The sequence below is a fragment of the Oncorhynchus mykiss genome, chromosome 27 (assembly GCF_013265735.2).
Source record: "Oncorhynchus mykiss isolate Arlee chromosome 27, USDA_OmykA_1.1, whole genome shotgun sequence".
NCBI lineage: Eukaryota > Metazoa > Chordata > Actinopteri > Salmoniformes > Salmonidae > Oncorhynchus > Oncorhynchus mykiss.
Window position 1 is genome coordinate 23,260,548 of NC_048591.1, and position 16,199 is coordinate 23,276,746.

General features: G+C 43.9%; 1 protein-coding gene across 3 annotated transcripts in view; it reads right to left on the reverse strand.

Annotated features, from left to right (window-relative positions):
• igsf9ba (immunoglobulin superfamily, member 9Ba) overlaps positions 1-15,951 on the reverse strand; it is a 73,985-nt gene extending 58,034 nt beyond the window's left edge. Inside the window, exon 1 of one of the 3 annotated variants that reach the window (XM_021588046.2) lies at positions 15,659-15,950. In XM_021588046.2, coding sequence (XP_021443721.1) covers positions 15,659-15,722 — 64 coding nt within the window. In that variant the 5' untranslated portion in view covers positions 15,723-15,950. Of the gene's footprint in view, positions 1-15,658 lie in introns of all 3 variants that reach the window. The other 2 variants (XM_021588048.2, XM_021588049.2) reach the window with 2 other exon arrangements.
• Positions 15,952-16,199: the final 248 nt, after the last annotated feature.

Here is a 16,199-nt window from a genome sequence, read left to right on the forward strand (position 1 = left end):
TCATACGACCGGTGTGGAGGAAGAGAGGTGGCCCTGGACCGACTGAACACCGTGCGCAGATCGTGATATTCCTCCGGCACCCCTGTCAAATCACCAGGCTCCTCCTGTGAAGAAGAGACAGAGGAAACAGGAGGGATAGCAGACATTAAACATTTCACATGACAAGAGACGTTCCAGGAGAGGATAGAATTACTAGACCAATTAATGGAAGGATTATGACAAACTAGCCAGGGATGGCCCAAAACAACAGGTGTAAAAGGTGAACGAAAAATTAAAAAAGAAATGGTTTCACTATGATTACCAGAAACAGTGAGGGTTAAAGGTAGCGTCTCACGCTGAATCCTGGGGAGAGGACTACCATCCAGGGCGAACAAGGCCGTGGGCTCCTTTAACTGTCTGAGAGGAATGTCATGTTCCCGAGCCCAGGTCTCGTCCATAAAACAGCCCTCCGCCCCAGAGTCTATTAAGGCACTGCAGGAAGCTGACGAACCGGTCCAGCGTAGATGGACCGACAAGGTAGTGCAGGATCTTGAAGGAGAGACAGGAGTAGTAGCGCTCACCAGTAGCCCTCCGCTTACTGACGAGCTCTGGCCTTTTACTGGACATGAAGTGACAAAATGACCAGCGGCACCGCAATAGAGACAGAGGCGGTTGGTGATTCTCCGTTCCCTCTCCTTAGTCGAGATGCGGATACCTCCCAGCTGCATGGGCTCAGCACCCGAGCCGGCAGAGGAAGATGGTAGTGATGCGGAGAGGGAGGCGACGGAGAGCGCGAGCTCCTTTCCACGAGCTCGGTGACGAAGATCAACCCGTCGCTCAATGCGAATAGCGAGTTCAATCAAGGAATCCACGCTGGAAGGAACCTCCCGGGAGAGAATCTCATCCTTTACCTCTGCGCGGAAACCCTCCAGAAGACGAGCGAGCAAGGCCGGCTCGTTCCAGCCACTGGAGACAGCAAGAGTGCGAAACTCAATAGAGTAGTCTGTTATGGATCGATTGCCTTGACATAGGGAAGACAGGGCCCTGGAAGCCTCCTCCCCAAAAACAGATCGATCAAAAACCCGTATCATCTCCTCCTTAAAGTCTTGATACTGGTTAGTACACTCAGCCCTTGCCTCCCAGATTGCCGTGCCCCACTCACGAGCCCGTCCAATAAGGAGAGATATGACGTAGGCGACACGAGCAGTGCTCCTGGAGTAAGTGTTGGGCTGGAGAGAAAACACAATATCACACTGGGTGAGGAACGAGCGGCATTCAGTGGGCTCCCCAGAGTAACACGGCGGGTTATTGATTCTGGGCTCCGGAGATTCGAAAGCCCTGGAAGTGGCCGGTGGATCGAGGCGGAGATGGTGAACCTGTTCTGTGAGGTTGGAGACTTGGGTGGCCAGGGTCTCAACGGCATGTCGAGCAGCAGACAATTCCTGCTTGTGTCTGCCTAGCATCGCTCCCTGGATCTCGACGGCTGAGTGGAGAGGATCCGAAGTCGCTGGGTCCATTCTTGGTCGGATTCTTCTGTTACGGTGCGTGAATGAGGACCCAAAAGCGAATCAACTTAAACAGAGCTTCTTTAATTACCAAACATAGGTAGGCTCAGATGGACCGGCAGATTCCGACAGGACAGGACAAGGTTACAGCAAACATGACGGCAGTCTGGTTCAGGCATGAATGACACAAACAAACAAGAATCCGACAAGGACAGGAGCAGAAACAGAGAGAGATATAGGGACCTAATCAGAGGGAAAAAGGGAACAGGTGGGGAACGGGGTGAATGGGTAGTTAGAGGAGACAAGGGACAGCTGGGGGAAAGCGGGGGAGAAAAGGTAACCTAACACGACCAGCAGAGGGAGACAGGGTGAAGGGAAAGGACAGAGACAAGACAACATGACAGTACATGACAGTTTGTTTGGTCTTTGTCCCCGCGCCTGTACATGGCACGCTGTAATTTGTGTAAATAAAAAACACTATTACGCATTCATGCGCTTGTCTCCCGACCATTAATACTGACGTGACAGTTAGGCTCAACACCCCTTGTAAAGCAGAGTCATTTGCTTAATTTTAAGAAGTTATTTGGCCACTTTAGTTGTGATAGAAACCTTATTAAAACATATAGGCCCATGGTCTAGGCTACATGAGGTGTGCGACTATGATTAGAAAAAGTCGCAAAAAAGGCATTGTTTCTTATGCTGGGCATCATTAATAATATATAATTTACAAGTGATAGGCTAATATTGTCACCTATCAGACTATTCTTGATTTAATATGTATATATCCTAAATAATGTGTAAAATTTGTTTTGATTTAGAATGCACCATTATTATGCACCGTATCGAAACAGGGGCAGTGTAAAAAAAAATACATGTCATCTATGCACTTAAATAGTGAATGGCCAACGCTTTTCCCCTGGTTTATTTTCATGCAAGCCAGGTAGGCTGTACTCCTGTTGTAAATATAAGCAATGTGCTTAATATTAGGAAAGTTGAGAAATAAATATAGCCTATAGAAAGCTGATGGGATCCACCTCTTTTTAGTAGTGTTTGATTCAATTTTTGAAAACATTTGCATTGATGTCAGAGTGATTAGAGGGACAATAGAGTGCTGAGTACCAGGCTGTTAGCAAGTTTGGTAGGCTACTAATGACCAGCATCAGAGCTTGGAGAAAACCTAATTACCATGACTAAACAGTCATGAGGAATTTGACTGCCTTCATGACTAGTGACCACCGGTGTGCGTAATACGGTCACCACAACAGCCCTAATACTAACTCCTAACCACAACTAACAGTAGTGCTGATCCTGCTCAAAACAAATTCCTGAAGGGACGACTTTATCCAGTACACTATGCTGCTGTCTACATCTGTTAGGTAAATTAGCTAAATCAGAGGCAGTTCATGTCACAGAGTACAATGCCGGGCAATAATTCCAGATTTTGGCACCAGTTAAATAGGCAGGTTCACTACCAATACTAGACACAGTTACTCACTGCAAGCAGTCTCCTTCTGTTGCAGCTCACTTAATCAATAAAATACATCTATTCTGAGTCAATCAACATCTGTCCAGAGCAGAACCAAAATGTTCACAGTAGAACAGCATGTACAGTTAGGAGTTAAATACGCTGGAGATTCTAACCTGCCTTTTGAGCCGTAGTGACATGAAAAGTACTCTTTACTGTACTTGCAATAACGATCACATATTTGTGTGTGTGTGTGGACTCGCCATACACATTGGGCTGTAATTATACCAGCTAGAACAATAGCCGTAAAATATTTTGACATTATCGAAAGCCAATGTGATAAGAGATAATTTACAATTTGAATAAATATAAATAATAAATGTACTACATTTGGAGCCATTGTGGGGTTTTCATGTCACCCCAGGGTGCCTAAATCCTCTTCCTGACACTGACTCAATCTGTGACAAATCTACCATAAAAACATTACAAGGTAGAGGTTGGAGATGGTGATGGTGCACGTGAAGGCCCCTCCTCCAGCCTCCCTACGCACAGCCCCTCCCAACTCCATGGGCACCGGAGCGGGACTGCTGGGAGATGGAACCGACAGAGCCCCCTCAGGATGTCCACGGATGACCAGCAGGTTATCCAACCGGATGGACAGATCCACCAGCTGGTCAAAGGTGATGGTGACATCCTTGCAGGCCAACTCCCGTCGGACGTCCTCACGCAGGCTGCATCTATAGTGGTCGATGAGGGCCCTGTCGTTCCATCCTGCTCCGGCGGCCAAGTTCCAGAAGAGTCATTCCCCCGCCGCTCTACCTCCGGGCGGATGGTCAAAGACGGCCCGGAATCGGCGGGTGAACTCCTCGAAGTGGTCCAACGCCGCGTCTTCCTCTCTCCACATGGTGTTTGCCCACTCCAGAGCTCTCCCCGAGAGGCATGAGATGAGGGCGGATATTCTCTCCCTTCCTGAGGGAGCTGGGTGAACGGTGGCCAGGTATAGGTCCAGTTGTAAAAGGAACCCCTAGCACTGTACAGCCGTCCCATCATACTCCCTGGAAGGGAGAGACGCATCCCACTGGAGCTGGATCCAGACAGGACGGGTAGAGGTAACCCCGCTTGTGCTGGTCGAGGCGCTGGAGAGACTTCCTGTCTCTCCCAGCGGTCCATGGTCTGGACAACGAGATCCATCATGGCACCGAGATAATGTAGCATTGCCGCATGTTCCTGGACGCGCTCCTCGACTCCTCTGACTGGGGTACCTGCTCCTGCTGACTCCATAGTTGGTGTAAGATTCCAGAGGGCGAGGAGCAGGGCGATCCGGCCGTCAACGGTGGAATTTTCGCAGCAGTTCAGGGTCCAATACATCAGCCAACGGAACCCAGCACCTCTCCTCCGGACCGTACCCCTCCCACTAGAAAGAGTGCTGAAAAGGTATGTGCCATTGAAATCCTTTTTTCTTTCTGAAGACAAAGGCCCTGTTGTCCTGTGAACAATGTTTGAAGATCCACTGACTGAACTTTGGCTGGCCTTTGTCCATGGAAACTTGACCGTATTCAGTGACACGATCAAGATGCTTGAAGGCTAGGACCGCTGTACTGTGGAGTCAGCTGCAATTCTGAGAAACATTGAGGCAAAATTGACTGCAAGACATGATGACAACTTCACTCCAGTTTTGGTCAGAGGACTTCTGAGAGAGCTAGAGGGAAATGGAGCAATGTCTAAAGAGAGCTTTCTCAAAAGATCCCAATCATTCTTCACTACGGCTGTGAACTACTTGCAAGCATGGGGAAAGCACACAGATAGTCTAAAAGATTTACATTGTCTCCTTTTAAAAAGGCAACTTCTGAATGATGAAGATAATCGTGTACTGTACACGAATGTTCTATGAAAAATAAAATAGTTTGGTGGACAACTTTTTAAAAACTTTTTTGTGCGCCTGAAACCAAGTTCGAATAAATAATTTGTGTCTATTTCACTTTAATCTGTGATAGCGTGTTGAGAACTTTGAGAGAGATATGAAATCAGGCATTGAGCTAAGGTGAATATGACACTACAAGCACTTCAGTACCAGCACAGACAGTGTTCTGGTGTATGTATGTGATGCAATACCATGAGTAATAGGATATGAGCACAGATTAAGCTGGACAGAACACACAATGTCCAGGATGTAATGGAATAATATAGACTAGAGAAGGAATCTCAAGGATGTGCAGTGACTGGGCTGGATGGGCTACTGACAGGGTGGTAATTGAATGCCAGCCTGCATGTGCTGACGGTCACATCAGAGCACAGTGTGTGTGTGTGTGCGTGTGTGTGTGTGTGTGTGTGTTGTTGTGACTGCTATTTAATAAATCAAATAATTACCTACTACATTTCAGTATTACTTGACTAAATTAATCATGTAACAATTAACTCTTTAGGAATTTGGGGCACCACGGGAACAGTTGTTTACAGAGATACTATCTCCCGACTTAAACTCTAAAGATGATCTAAATATCTCTTACATCAATAACAGTCAATTAATTATTATTATCTCATCAGTCTCATTCTGAACGTTGCATAATCCTTGGATGTCTGCACGAACCCTAACCTAAGTGATGAATCAGTGATACAAAAATTGGCTTAATTATTTATTTACTAACTAACTAAATCATCACACAGAATACGTAAACACATACCAACATACAGTTGAAGTTGGAAGTTTACATACACTTAGGTTGGAGTCATTAAAACTCATTTTCAACCACTACACAAATTTCTAGTTTTGGCAAGCCGGTTTCTATAGTTTTGGCAAGCCGGTTGGGACATCTACTTTGTGCTTGACACAAGTAATTTTTCCAGTGGGTTCCAGTGGGTCAGAAGTGGGTCAGAAGTGTACATACACTAAGTTGACTGTGCCTTTAAACAGCTTGGAAAATTCCAGAAAATGATGTCATGGCTTTAGAAGCTTCTGATAGGCTAATTGACATCATTTGAGTCATTTGGAAGTGGACCTGTGAATGTATTTCAAGGCATACCTTCAAACTCAGTGCCTCTTTGCTTGACATCATGGGAAAATCAAAAGAAATCAGCCAATACTTCAGAAAACAATTGTAGACCTCAACAAGGTTGAAGGTCACCTTCAATTCCTACTTTATTGACTCTGTCAGGGTACTGACACAGAACCCCTCCACTTGTTTATTGGGCTCACAGCCAACTGCTTTCTTCTGGAAAATGTGAAGTCCAAGATGGACAAAGGGGGTGTTGTTGGGGCTGTGTTTGTGGACCTAAGGAAGGCTTTGATACTGTTAACCATGAGATTCTCATCACAAAATTGTCCAAGTTCAACTTTTCCCCTGATGCCTTGAGATTGATGAAATCATACCTTGAAGGCAGAACTCAGTGTCAGAGTGAGCAATGAGCTGTCGCCCAATCTTAGCAATGATGTGGGCATGCCCCAAGGGTCAATACTGGGGCCCCTCCTGTTCAGCCTGTACATTAATGATCAGCCTTCTGTCTGTACTGGGTCTGAAGTTCAAATGTATGCAGATGATACAGTGATATATGTGCATGCAAAGAGCAAACAACAAGCTGCACAAGAACTCACTACTGTAATGGTCCAGGTTACAAAGTGGCTCAGTGACTCGTGTTTGCATCTCAATGTGAAAAAAACTGTTTGCTTGTTCTGCACAAAGAGGGCAACAGATGCTACTGAACCAGATGTCTATGTGTCAGGGGAGAAGCTCCAGGTGGTATCTGATTTTAAGTACCGTGGCATCATACTTGATTCCAACCTCTCTTTTAAAAAGCATGTGAAAAAGGTCATTTCAAATCTATGATACTCCCCCACTTAACATACTGCTTGACTAGTTGGGCCCAAGCTTGCTGTACAACATTAAAACCTATTCAGCCTGTATACAAACAGGCTCTCACTGTGTTTGATAGGAAGCCCAATAGCCATCATCACTGTTACATCCTCAGAAAGCATGATCTCCTGAGTTGGGAAAATCTTGTGCAATACACCGACGCATGTCTTGTATTCAAGATCCTAAATGGTCTGGCTCCCCCTCCACTCAGTATTTCTGTTAAACAGAAAACCCAAACATATGGCAGCAGATCCACAAGGTCTGCCATGAGAGGTGACTGTATAGTTCCCTTAAGGAAAAGCACCTTTAGTAAATCCGCTTTCTCTGTGAGAGCTTCCCATGTCTGGAATACACTGCCATCAGACACAAATAACTGCACCACCTATCACACTTTCACAAAATGTATGAAGACATGGCTAAAGGTCAATCAGATTTGTGAACATAATCCCTAGCTGTGTATTGCCGCTTTCCATGTTGTCTGTTGTCTGTAGCTTGTGAGGTGAGGAAACACTGTGTTGCTTTTATGAATTTTGTCTTGCTGCTTTTTGTTCTATGTTGCTCTGTCTGTATGCTACGTCTTGCTTGTCCCATGTTGCTCTGTCTGTATGCTATGTCTTGCTTGTCCTATGTTGCTCTGCGTGTGCTCACTGCTCAATGATTGTCTATATTGTAATTGTTTTTAATAACCTGCTCAGGGACTGCGGTTGAAAATTAGCCTGCCGGCTAAAACCGGCACTTTTACTGAAACGTTGATTAATGTACACTGTCCCTGTAAATATAAAATAAACTCAAACAAGTCTGGTTCATCCTTGGGAGCAATTTCCAAACACCTGAAGGTACCACGTTCATCTGTACAAACAATAGCACGCAAGTATAAACACCATCGGACCAAGCAGCCATCATACCACTCACAAAGGAGATGTGTTCTGTCTCCTAGAGATGAATGCACTTTGGTGCGAAAAGTGTAAATCAATCCCAGAACAACAGCAAAGGACCTTGTGAAGATGCTGGAGGAAACAGGTACAAAATTATCTATATCCACAGTAAAAGGAGTCCAACATCAATATAACCTGAAAGGCCACTCAGCAAGGAAGAAGCCACTGCTCCAAAACCGTCATAAAAAGCCAGACTACGGTTTGCAACTGCACATGGGAACAAATATAGTACTTGTTGAGAAATGTATTTTGGTCTGATGAAACAAAAATAAAACTGTTTGGCCATAATGACCATCTTTATGTTTGGAGGAAAAAGGGGGAGGCTTGCAAGCCGAAGAACACCATCCCAACCGTGAAGCACGGGGGTGGCAGCATCATATTGTGGGGGTGCTTTGCTGCAGGAGGGACTGGTGCACTTCACAAAATAGATGGCATCATGAGGTAGGAAAATTCTGCGGATATATTGAAGCAACATCTCAAGACATCAGTCAGGAAGTTAAAGCTTGGTCACAAATGGGTCTTCCAAATGGACAATGACCCCAAACATACTTCCAAAGATGTGGAAAAATGGCTTAAGAACAACAGCACGCAAACAGCACGCTGTTTCCTCCTACACATTGGTGCGGCTGGCTTCCGGGTTGGATTCGCGCTGTGTTAAGAAGCAGTCCGGCTTGGTTTTAGTTGTGTATCGGAGGACGTATGACTTTCAACCTTCGTCTCTCCCGAGCCCGTACCGGAGTTGTAGCGATGAGACAAGATAGTAGCTACTATCAATTGGATACCATGAAATTGGGGAGAAAAAGGGGTAAAATTACAAACAAATTTTTTTTTTAATAAACAAATAAGGTCTGTGTTTCGTGCAGGCTTAAACCGCCTCGGCGTTTTGACACCCGTGTAAATCTCACTAGGATAAGGTAACATTTGTAAAAATATTTTCATAAATCCACTCTACAAAAAAAAAATACACCTATATTTAGCCAATATTGATCAGAGTAACCTTGTCCTATGGATATCTACACAGTTATAAAATTGTCAAGGTGGTGTAAGCCTACACGAAACACAGACCTTATTTTAAGTGAATCTAAAAATATCCTATGGAATAAATGAATGAAGGAACCGCTTTTCAGATTTTGCTAGAAGGTGTCATGGGAATTATGACTCGCACTTTGGTAGTCAATTCTTACCATGTCCATTGTTAAAATAGGATTTTCTGCATATAGAAATGACAGTTTTTGTTTTCAACATTCATCACAGGCAACTTAAACTCTTATTATTCAAACAGTTGAGAGTATTTGTCTCCTAAGCAGACTCTTCAGTATCATTGTCACTTCAGAGCTGTGTGTGTGTTTTACAGATGGCAAAGAAAAGCAGAGCACCAGTGTGGGACTATTACATGGAATTGGCACCAGGGAAAGCAAGGTGTCTTATTTGTGATGAAGATGTAAGCATGGGGTCAGCAACAGCTAAATCAAAAAATACCACCGACCTGTGGAATCACCTTAATAAGAACACCCATCCAAAAGCCCATATATGTTATATTAAGTTAAAATAAAAGTGTTCATTGTTCATTCAGTACTGTTGCAATTGTCATTATTACAAAAATGTGTGTATAGAAACAAAATTGTAGACCTGCACCAGGCTGGGAAGACTGAATCTGCAATAGATAAGCAGCTTGGTTTGAAGAAATCAACTGTGGGGGCAATTATTAGGAAATGGAAGACATACAAGACCACTGATAATCTCCCTCGATCTGGGGCTCCACGCAAGATCTCACCCCGTGGGGTCAAAATGATCACAAGAGTGGTGAGCAAAAATCCCAGAACCACACGGGGGGACCTAGTGAAGGACCTGCAGAGAGCTGGGACCAAAGTAACAAAGCCTACCATCAGTAACACACTACGCTGCCAGGGACTCAAATCCTGCAATGCCAGACGTGTCCCCCTGCTTAAGCCAGTACATGTCCAGGCCCGTCTGAAGTTTGCTGGAGAGCATTTGGATGATCCAAAAGATTGGGAGAATGTCATATGGTCAGATGAAACCAAAATATAATTTTTTGGTAAAAACTCAACTCGTCGAGTTTGGAGGACAAAGAATGCTGAGTTGCATCCAAAGAACACCATACCTACTGTGAAGCATGGGGGTGGAAACATCATGCTTTGGGGCTGTTTTTCTGCAAAGGGACCAGGACGACTGATCCGTGTAAAGGAAAGAATGAATGGGGCCATGTATCGTGAGATTTTGAGTGAAAACCTAGTTCCATCAGCAAGGGCATTGAAGATGAAACGTGTCTGGGTTTTTCAGCATGACAATGATCCCAAACACACCGCCCGGGCAACGAAGGAGTGGCTTCGTAAGAAGCATTTCAAGGTCCTGGAGTCGCCTAGCCAGTCTCCAGATCTCAACCCCATAGAAAATCTTTGGAGGGAGTTGAAAGTCTGTGTTGCCCAGCAACAGCCACAAAACATCACTGCTCTAGAGGAGATCTGCATGGTGGAATGGGCCAAAATACCAGCAACAGTGTGTGAAAACCTTGTGAAGACTTACAGAAAAACGTTTGACCTCTGTCATTGCTAACAAAGGGTATATAACAAAGTATTGAGATAAACTTTTGTTATTGACCAAATACTTATTTTCCACCATAATTTGCAAATAAATGCATAAAAAATTCTACAATGTGATTTTCTGGATTTTTTTTCTCATTTTGTCTGTACCTATGATGAATATTACAGGCGTCTCTCATCTTTTTAAGTGGGAGAACTTGCACAATTGGTGGCTGACTAAATACTTTTTTGCCCCACTGTATATATATAAAAATATATACATTTTAAAAATCGTCTGATTAATCGGTATCAGCTTTTTTTGTCTTCCAATAATCGGTTTCGGCGTTGAAAAATCATAATCAGTCAACCTCTAGTTGAGATCTGGTGACTGAGATGGCCATGGCATTTCGTTTACATTTTTTTTGCTCATCAAACCATTCAGTTACCACTCATGTCCTGTGGATGGGGGCATTGTCATCCTATGGGGCATAGCCATGGGTAGCCAAAATAATGGCCTGCCCAGCATTTTTATACATGACCCAAAGCATGATGGGATGTTAATTTCTGAATGAACTAAGGAACCACACCTGTGTGGAAGCATGTCCTTTCAATATACTTTGTATCCCTCATTTACTCAGGTGTTTCCATTATTTTGGCAGTTACCTGTATGTCAAGTAGGTTACTTATCAACCTTTCCAAAATCTCTAACTGAGTACTGATAACATCTATAAGTAAAAGTGATAACAACAGAGGAAAAAAACATTTAATAAATTCCCTGGTTTTACCGAAAACCAGGTTAGATGATTCTCAGAATCAGGAGGGAATAAGCAGGAAATCCAGAATTCTCCAACCAGGATTTCTGGAAAAACAGGGAATTTATTGTAAGTTCTGGGAATTTTGCAACCCTAAGCAGGAATCATTGTGTGGAGAAGGCAACCTTGCATGACAGGGAACATAGAATGCAGATTAGTAATCCTATTCCTTCTACTCAATGTGAGCTAGTGGCCCTTCCTTCTACACCCAACATATGCTTGTGAGCACAGCACACTCTCCTACATGAAAAGCAGCCTCATGAACACTACCTCCTACACAGGCTGCCCACTACTACACAACACAGATGAGAGGCCAGGCCACCGCAGGCTAGCTGCCTGCTTTCTCTGAAACACCAGTGGCATTCAGCTGACAGACAGAGACCTGGGTGTCATATACCTTTAAAACACATCTCTGTCCTGACAAGCCAGTATTGTGAGCCAGCCCAGCCTAGTCAGTCTCTCTCCCCTCCACTCTCTGGCCCTCTGTAGCTGCACGTCCCCCTAAGACAAGCGCAGCCCAATTAAGGACAGGCCCCAGCCCTCAGTCGACAATGAGCTGACACCTGCTCCTGCCTGGGCACTGGGCACAGAGAGGGGGTGTGAAACAGGCCAGGCATGCGTGCCAGAGGCCCAAAGGCCAATTCAACACTGTGGGGCACTGCCAGAGGTGCACATTACAGGAAATCAGGATATAAGGAGGGTGGCGCCTGCCCTGCCCTGTGCCAGCCAGGGGTTGTAAATCACTGACATTTCCCCATGCTAACACAGATCGAGTCACACACAGACTCAACTTCCTTCCTTTTTTAAATAAGTAGTAGATTCTTCAGCCATAATAACCTGATAGTGTTGTAAATTAATTGCATCAAGAAGCATGCTTATTAGCGCTTTCATATGGCTTTTCTAATTACAGTTGGTTATTGAAAATAATGTTAATTCAACATCGATAAATCAAATAAATTGCACAGCCCTCAAGAACAAGTGTGAGTGATGGAATCTGCTCGATAAATTCCATGCAACTTTCAGAACTCTAAAACATCCCAGTCAGTCACAGACTGCCCTGTCTCTTCCACTCTCCTCTCCTCTCACTCTACTTCACACTACTAGGTCTCTCTACCCTCTCTCTCTCTGTCTCTACCCTCCCTTTCGCTCTGTCTCTACCCTCTCTCTGTCTCTACCCTCCCTCTCTCTCTGTCTCTACCCTCCCTTTCGCTCTGTCTCTACCCTCTCTCTCTGTCTCTACCCTCCCTCTCTCTCTGTCTCTACCCTCCCTCTCTCTGTCTCTGTCTCTGCCCTCTCTCTCTGTATCTAACATCTCTGTATCTACCCTCTTTCTCTGTGTCTCTACCCTCCATCTATCTCTGTCTCTACCCTCCCTTTCTCTATCTATCTCTCTCTCTTTCTCTCTCTCTACCCTCTTTTTCTCTCTCTCTCTACCCTCCCTCTCCCTTTGTATCTACCCTCTCTTTCTCTCTCTCTCTCTCCACCTTCTCCCTGCCTTCTCTCTCTCTGTCTCTACCCTCTCTCTCTCTACCCTCTCTTTCTCTGTCTCTCTATCTACCCTCTCTTTCTCTCTCTCTCTCTCTGTCTCTACCCTCTCTATATCTACACTCTCTCTATATCTACCCTCTCACTCTGCCACACTCAGTCTCACTCACTATGTCAATAACAGAGACATATATTGAATCTCTTAATATGACTGTTATTTTTTCCCTATATAAAATCTTTGGAACCTCCCTGTTCAATGATGGAATCCATTTTCTTCTCGACTGCCTGAGTGGTGCTTGCGGTTTTACTACCCTCGGGATTCTCGTGGGACTTTTCAGGATTGGCACTTTCCTTGGGAGCAGATAGGCCTGTAGATCATCAAACCTCAACTAAGCATCACATACAGTACAGCCAGAAACTATGAGTGATTGAATAAGGAATAAATTCCTGATTGCTGTACATTTCTGTGAGTTGCTGTGGCAGATACAGTACTAGCATTATATTCATTTTCATCAAACTGGGAGGGAGAGCCAGCCTTTGTTTTGTATGGTTACACTAGTTTGTCAGAAGTGTGAGTAGTCAACCAGAGAGAGAACTGGGGGCTTCAACCAGGCCTGTTCCTCACTCTGGCTTTCCCAGAATGCTCCAGGCTTTGTTTGCATGGAGATTCCACTGGGAGCGTACTGGCCGAGGCGAGAGGAGTGGTTGCAGCAGAAAGAGCTGGCACATGCCCAGTGCTGTGCTGGCAAAAGTCTGCCTTCCACAGCTTGAGCACAGGGCTTTCTCTAGGCTGGGTTTACAAGCTTTACTCCCATGATTGGGAGAGTAAATAGAGCATATGCCTGACAGTGAATGAGTGAGGGTATAGGTTGTATGTCTGAGTGAAAGTGAGTGAGTGCATGACTGAGAGAGTGAGTGACTGAGGGAGTGAGTGAAGTGAGTGAGGTATCTGTTGGTGAATGGGCACTATAGGAGAGTGAATGATAACAGAGAACGATTGAATGAATGAGTGTGAGAGAGAGAGAGAGAGAGAGAGAGAGAGAGAGAGAGGGAGAGAGAGAGAGAGAGAAGAGACTAGATTGCCTAGACTAGACTGCCTGTATCCTCTCAGGCATGGAAAAGGAAAGGGGGAAGGGGATACCTAGTCACTTGTACAACTGAATGCATTCAACTGAAATGTGTCTTCCACATTTATTTCAACCCCTCTCAATCAGAGAGGTGCGGGTCCTGCCTTAATCAACATCCACGTCATCGGCGCTCAGGGAACAGGAAGGCAGTCATGGTACAGTAGGATGAAACACATATTGCCAAGGACTGGGAATGGGGTCATGCCCATGTCAATTCAGGAGATAAATTAAAATTGAATTCATGCCCATAGTTTGCAAAACTGATTTTTGCTTCTGAATTAATTTTCTGACTTGATTGGTTTGAAATGGAATTGACCAACCCTGCTAGGGACAATACCCTCTACTCTGACATTTGATCTCATCTACCAACATGCCTAACACAGAGATAGCAAACGCAACAGCCAAATGATGCAGACATTCTTAGAAAGTATACCAATGGAATTTATATTTTTCCACATACGCTGTTTAACCTAATATTTGCATAGGCAGTTTTCAGATTTGTGTAATCACATTTCAGCGGTTGACAGTTTTCTAAAACGTTTTTTATGGAAAAATAAATCCTAACCCTAACCAAAATGAATGGTGGAATTAAAAATAAAAAACAACAACATTGTATAGCCCACTGGTAATACCTAGGTAATACATATTTCAGGGTTGGAACTGGCAGTGACTGAATGTGACTGCTATATGAGAGACCAAGACAGGTATGAATTATCAAAGAAACAGCATAAAGGAAATAATAATGTATGTTTTGACTAACTAATATCTAATTATGTTTCATATAGAAAAACAAACCCCTGGCCATCACAAATCCTAATTATCAAATAAAACAGATAGCAGAGTAACTTTAGACAGAGGATGAGGGGTCATTGAGCTCAGTCATCATCATATGACGACTCGAGAAAGGACTCCCCCATCTGGACAATATTGGAAGAGCAAGGTTAAGTCAGTCCATGGGTCAACACAGTAGATTCATGAAAATGTGAACAAACTTGCATAATTTATATTGTAATTATTAAACAGTTCATTGCGCCACTCCAGACCATTTGGTAAACATCTCTAATGGGCACTGCATCAGTCACAACTGTCAGTTACTGACACATCACACACAGCAGTTACATACCATCTGAAATACAATTTAAACAGACAAAATCAAATCAAATGTTATTGGTCGCATACACATATTTAGCAGATGTTATTGCGGGTGTAGCAAAATGCTTGTGTTCCTAGCTCCAACAGTGCAGTAATATCTAACAATTCACAACAATACACACAAATCTAAAGTAAAATTAAATAAATACATTCATGCACAGACAAGTTCCAATGTCATGTGACAATATTGCTGCATTGAGGAGTTACTTTCCCATGCTGGAAACTAGTGAAGCAGTCACACCCCTTTTTGTAAAATCATCACATTTGAGACTGCTGACACCTCGACTGATCATGACAGATTTTCTTCGAAAGCAAATATCAGAAGAAAAATGCGTTTCATTTCGTGTTTTTTGCCTTTTATCTGACACATCTGAAACACGTCCTGACTGTATAGGCTACTATCACTGACCATAGCAATATGTACTTACAGTAGCGAGAGTAATATGCTTGTAGTATTTTTCTGCTCAAATAATGGAGGAATTATTTTTGCACAGAATTATGCAATATTATGTATCACTTATTTGTCCTTTCAAATATGAGTTTTTACTCTTTAGGCTATATTACATGATAATTGCATGATAAGGAGTAGGCTAATATTTTACCTAAAATATTTAGAAATACAAATAAACCAAGGCAGAACTTTCACGTGACTAGAGAAAATGCAGCCATTTATATCAATGAAAAACAGTTATTGCGTTTATCTACCAATTTAGAATGAGCATGCTATGCAAAGGCCAGCAGCAAACCCACATGCAGTCGCTCAAAATTATATATTATGGGCGACACAAAATATATTGCACTTCAACTCACCTTGAGCGGCCGTTCCTCTGGTGCTGAATACACTTGCTATCAAAGTGGCCACATACCAAATCATAGTACTATTGCCGACCAGCTATTACAACGCAAAGTGCCCCGTTCAACGAATCTGTCATATTCGACCTTGCACCGCGCGCGCTCTTATCGACGCCCTTTTATTCATATTCTATGCACTTTCCTATCGGCGATTCCCTTCATCCCTTCCCTCCCCCGTCCTTCCGTCCGCATCCTCCCTCGAAGAGACAGAGCACCTGCACCGCGGCGATTGTAGTAGACGGAGCTGTTTTACGAGTGCATAGTGAAATCTTTGTGAGAATTTAACCACTAGGTCCGCCTCTTCTATCATTGGATTGGTTGCTGATAGAGGATTTTGGGCGTGTATTGGCTATTATTCCGCCCCTTACTATCGAATGACAGGAGGACAGACGCGTACCAATTCAAGGTGAGTTGGAGCGTGCCGTAGTAGTAGAACCGCAGTATCATGCGCATTGACAGAGAGCCGAGTCCGCATCTTTAAATGCCTGTCTTGAAGTGT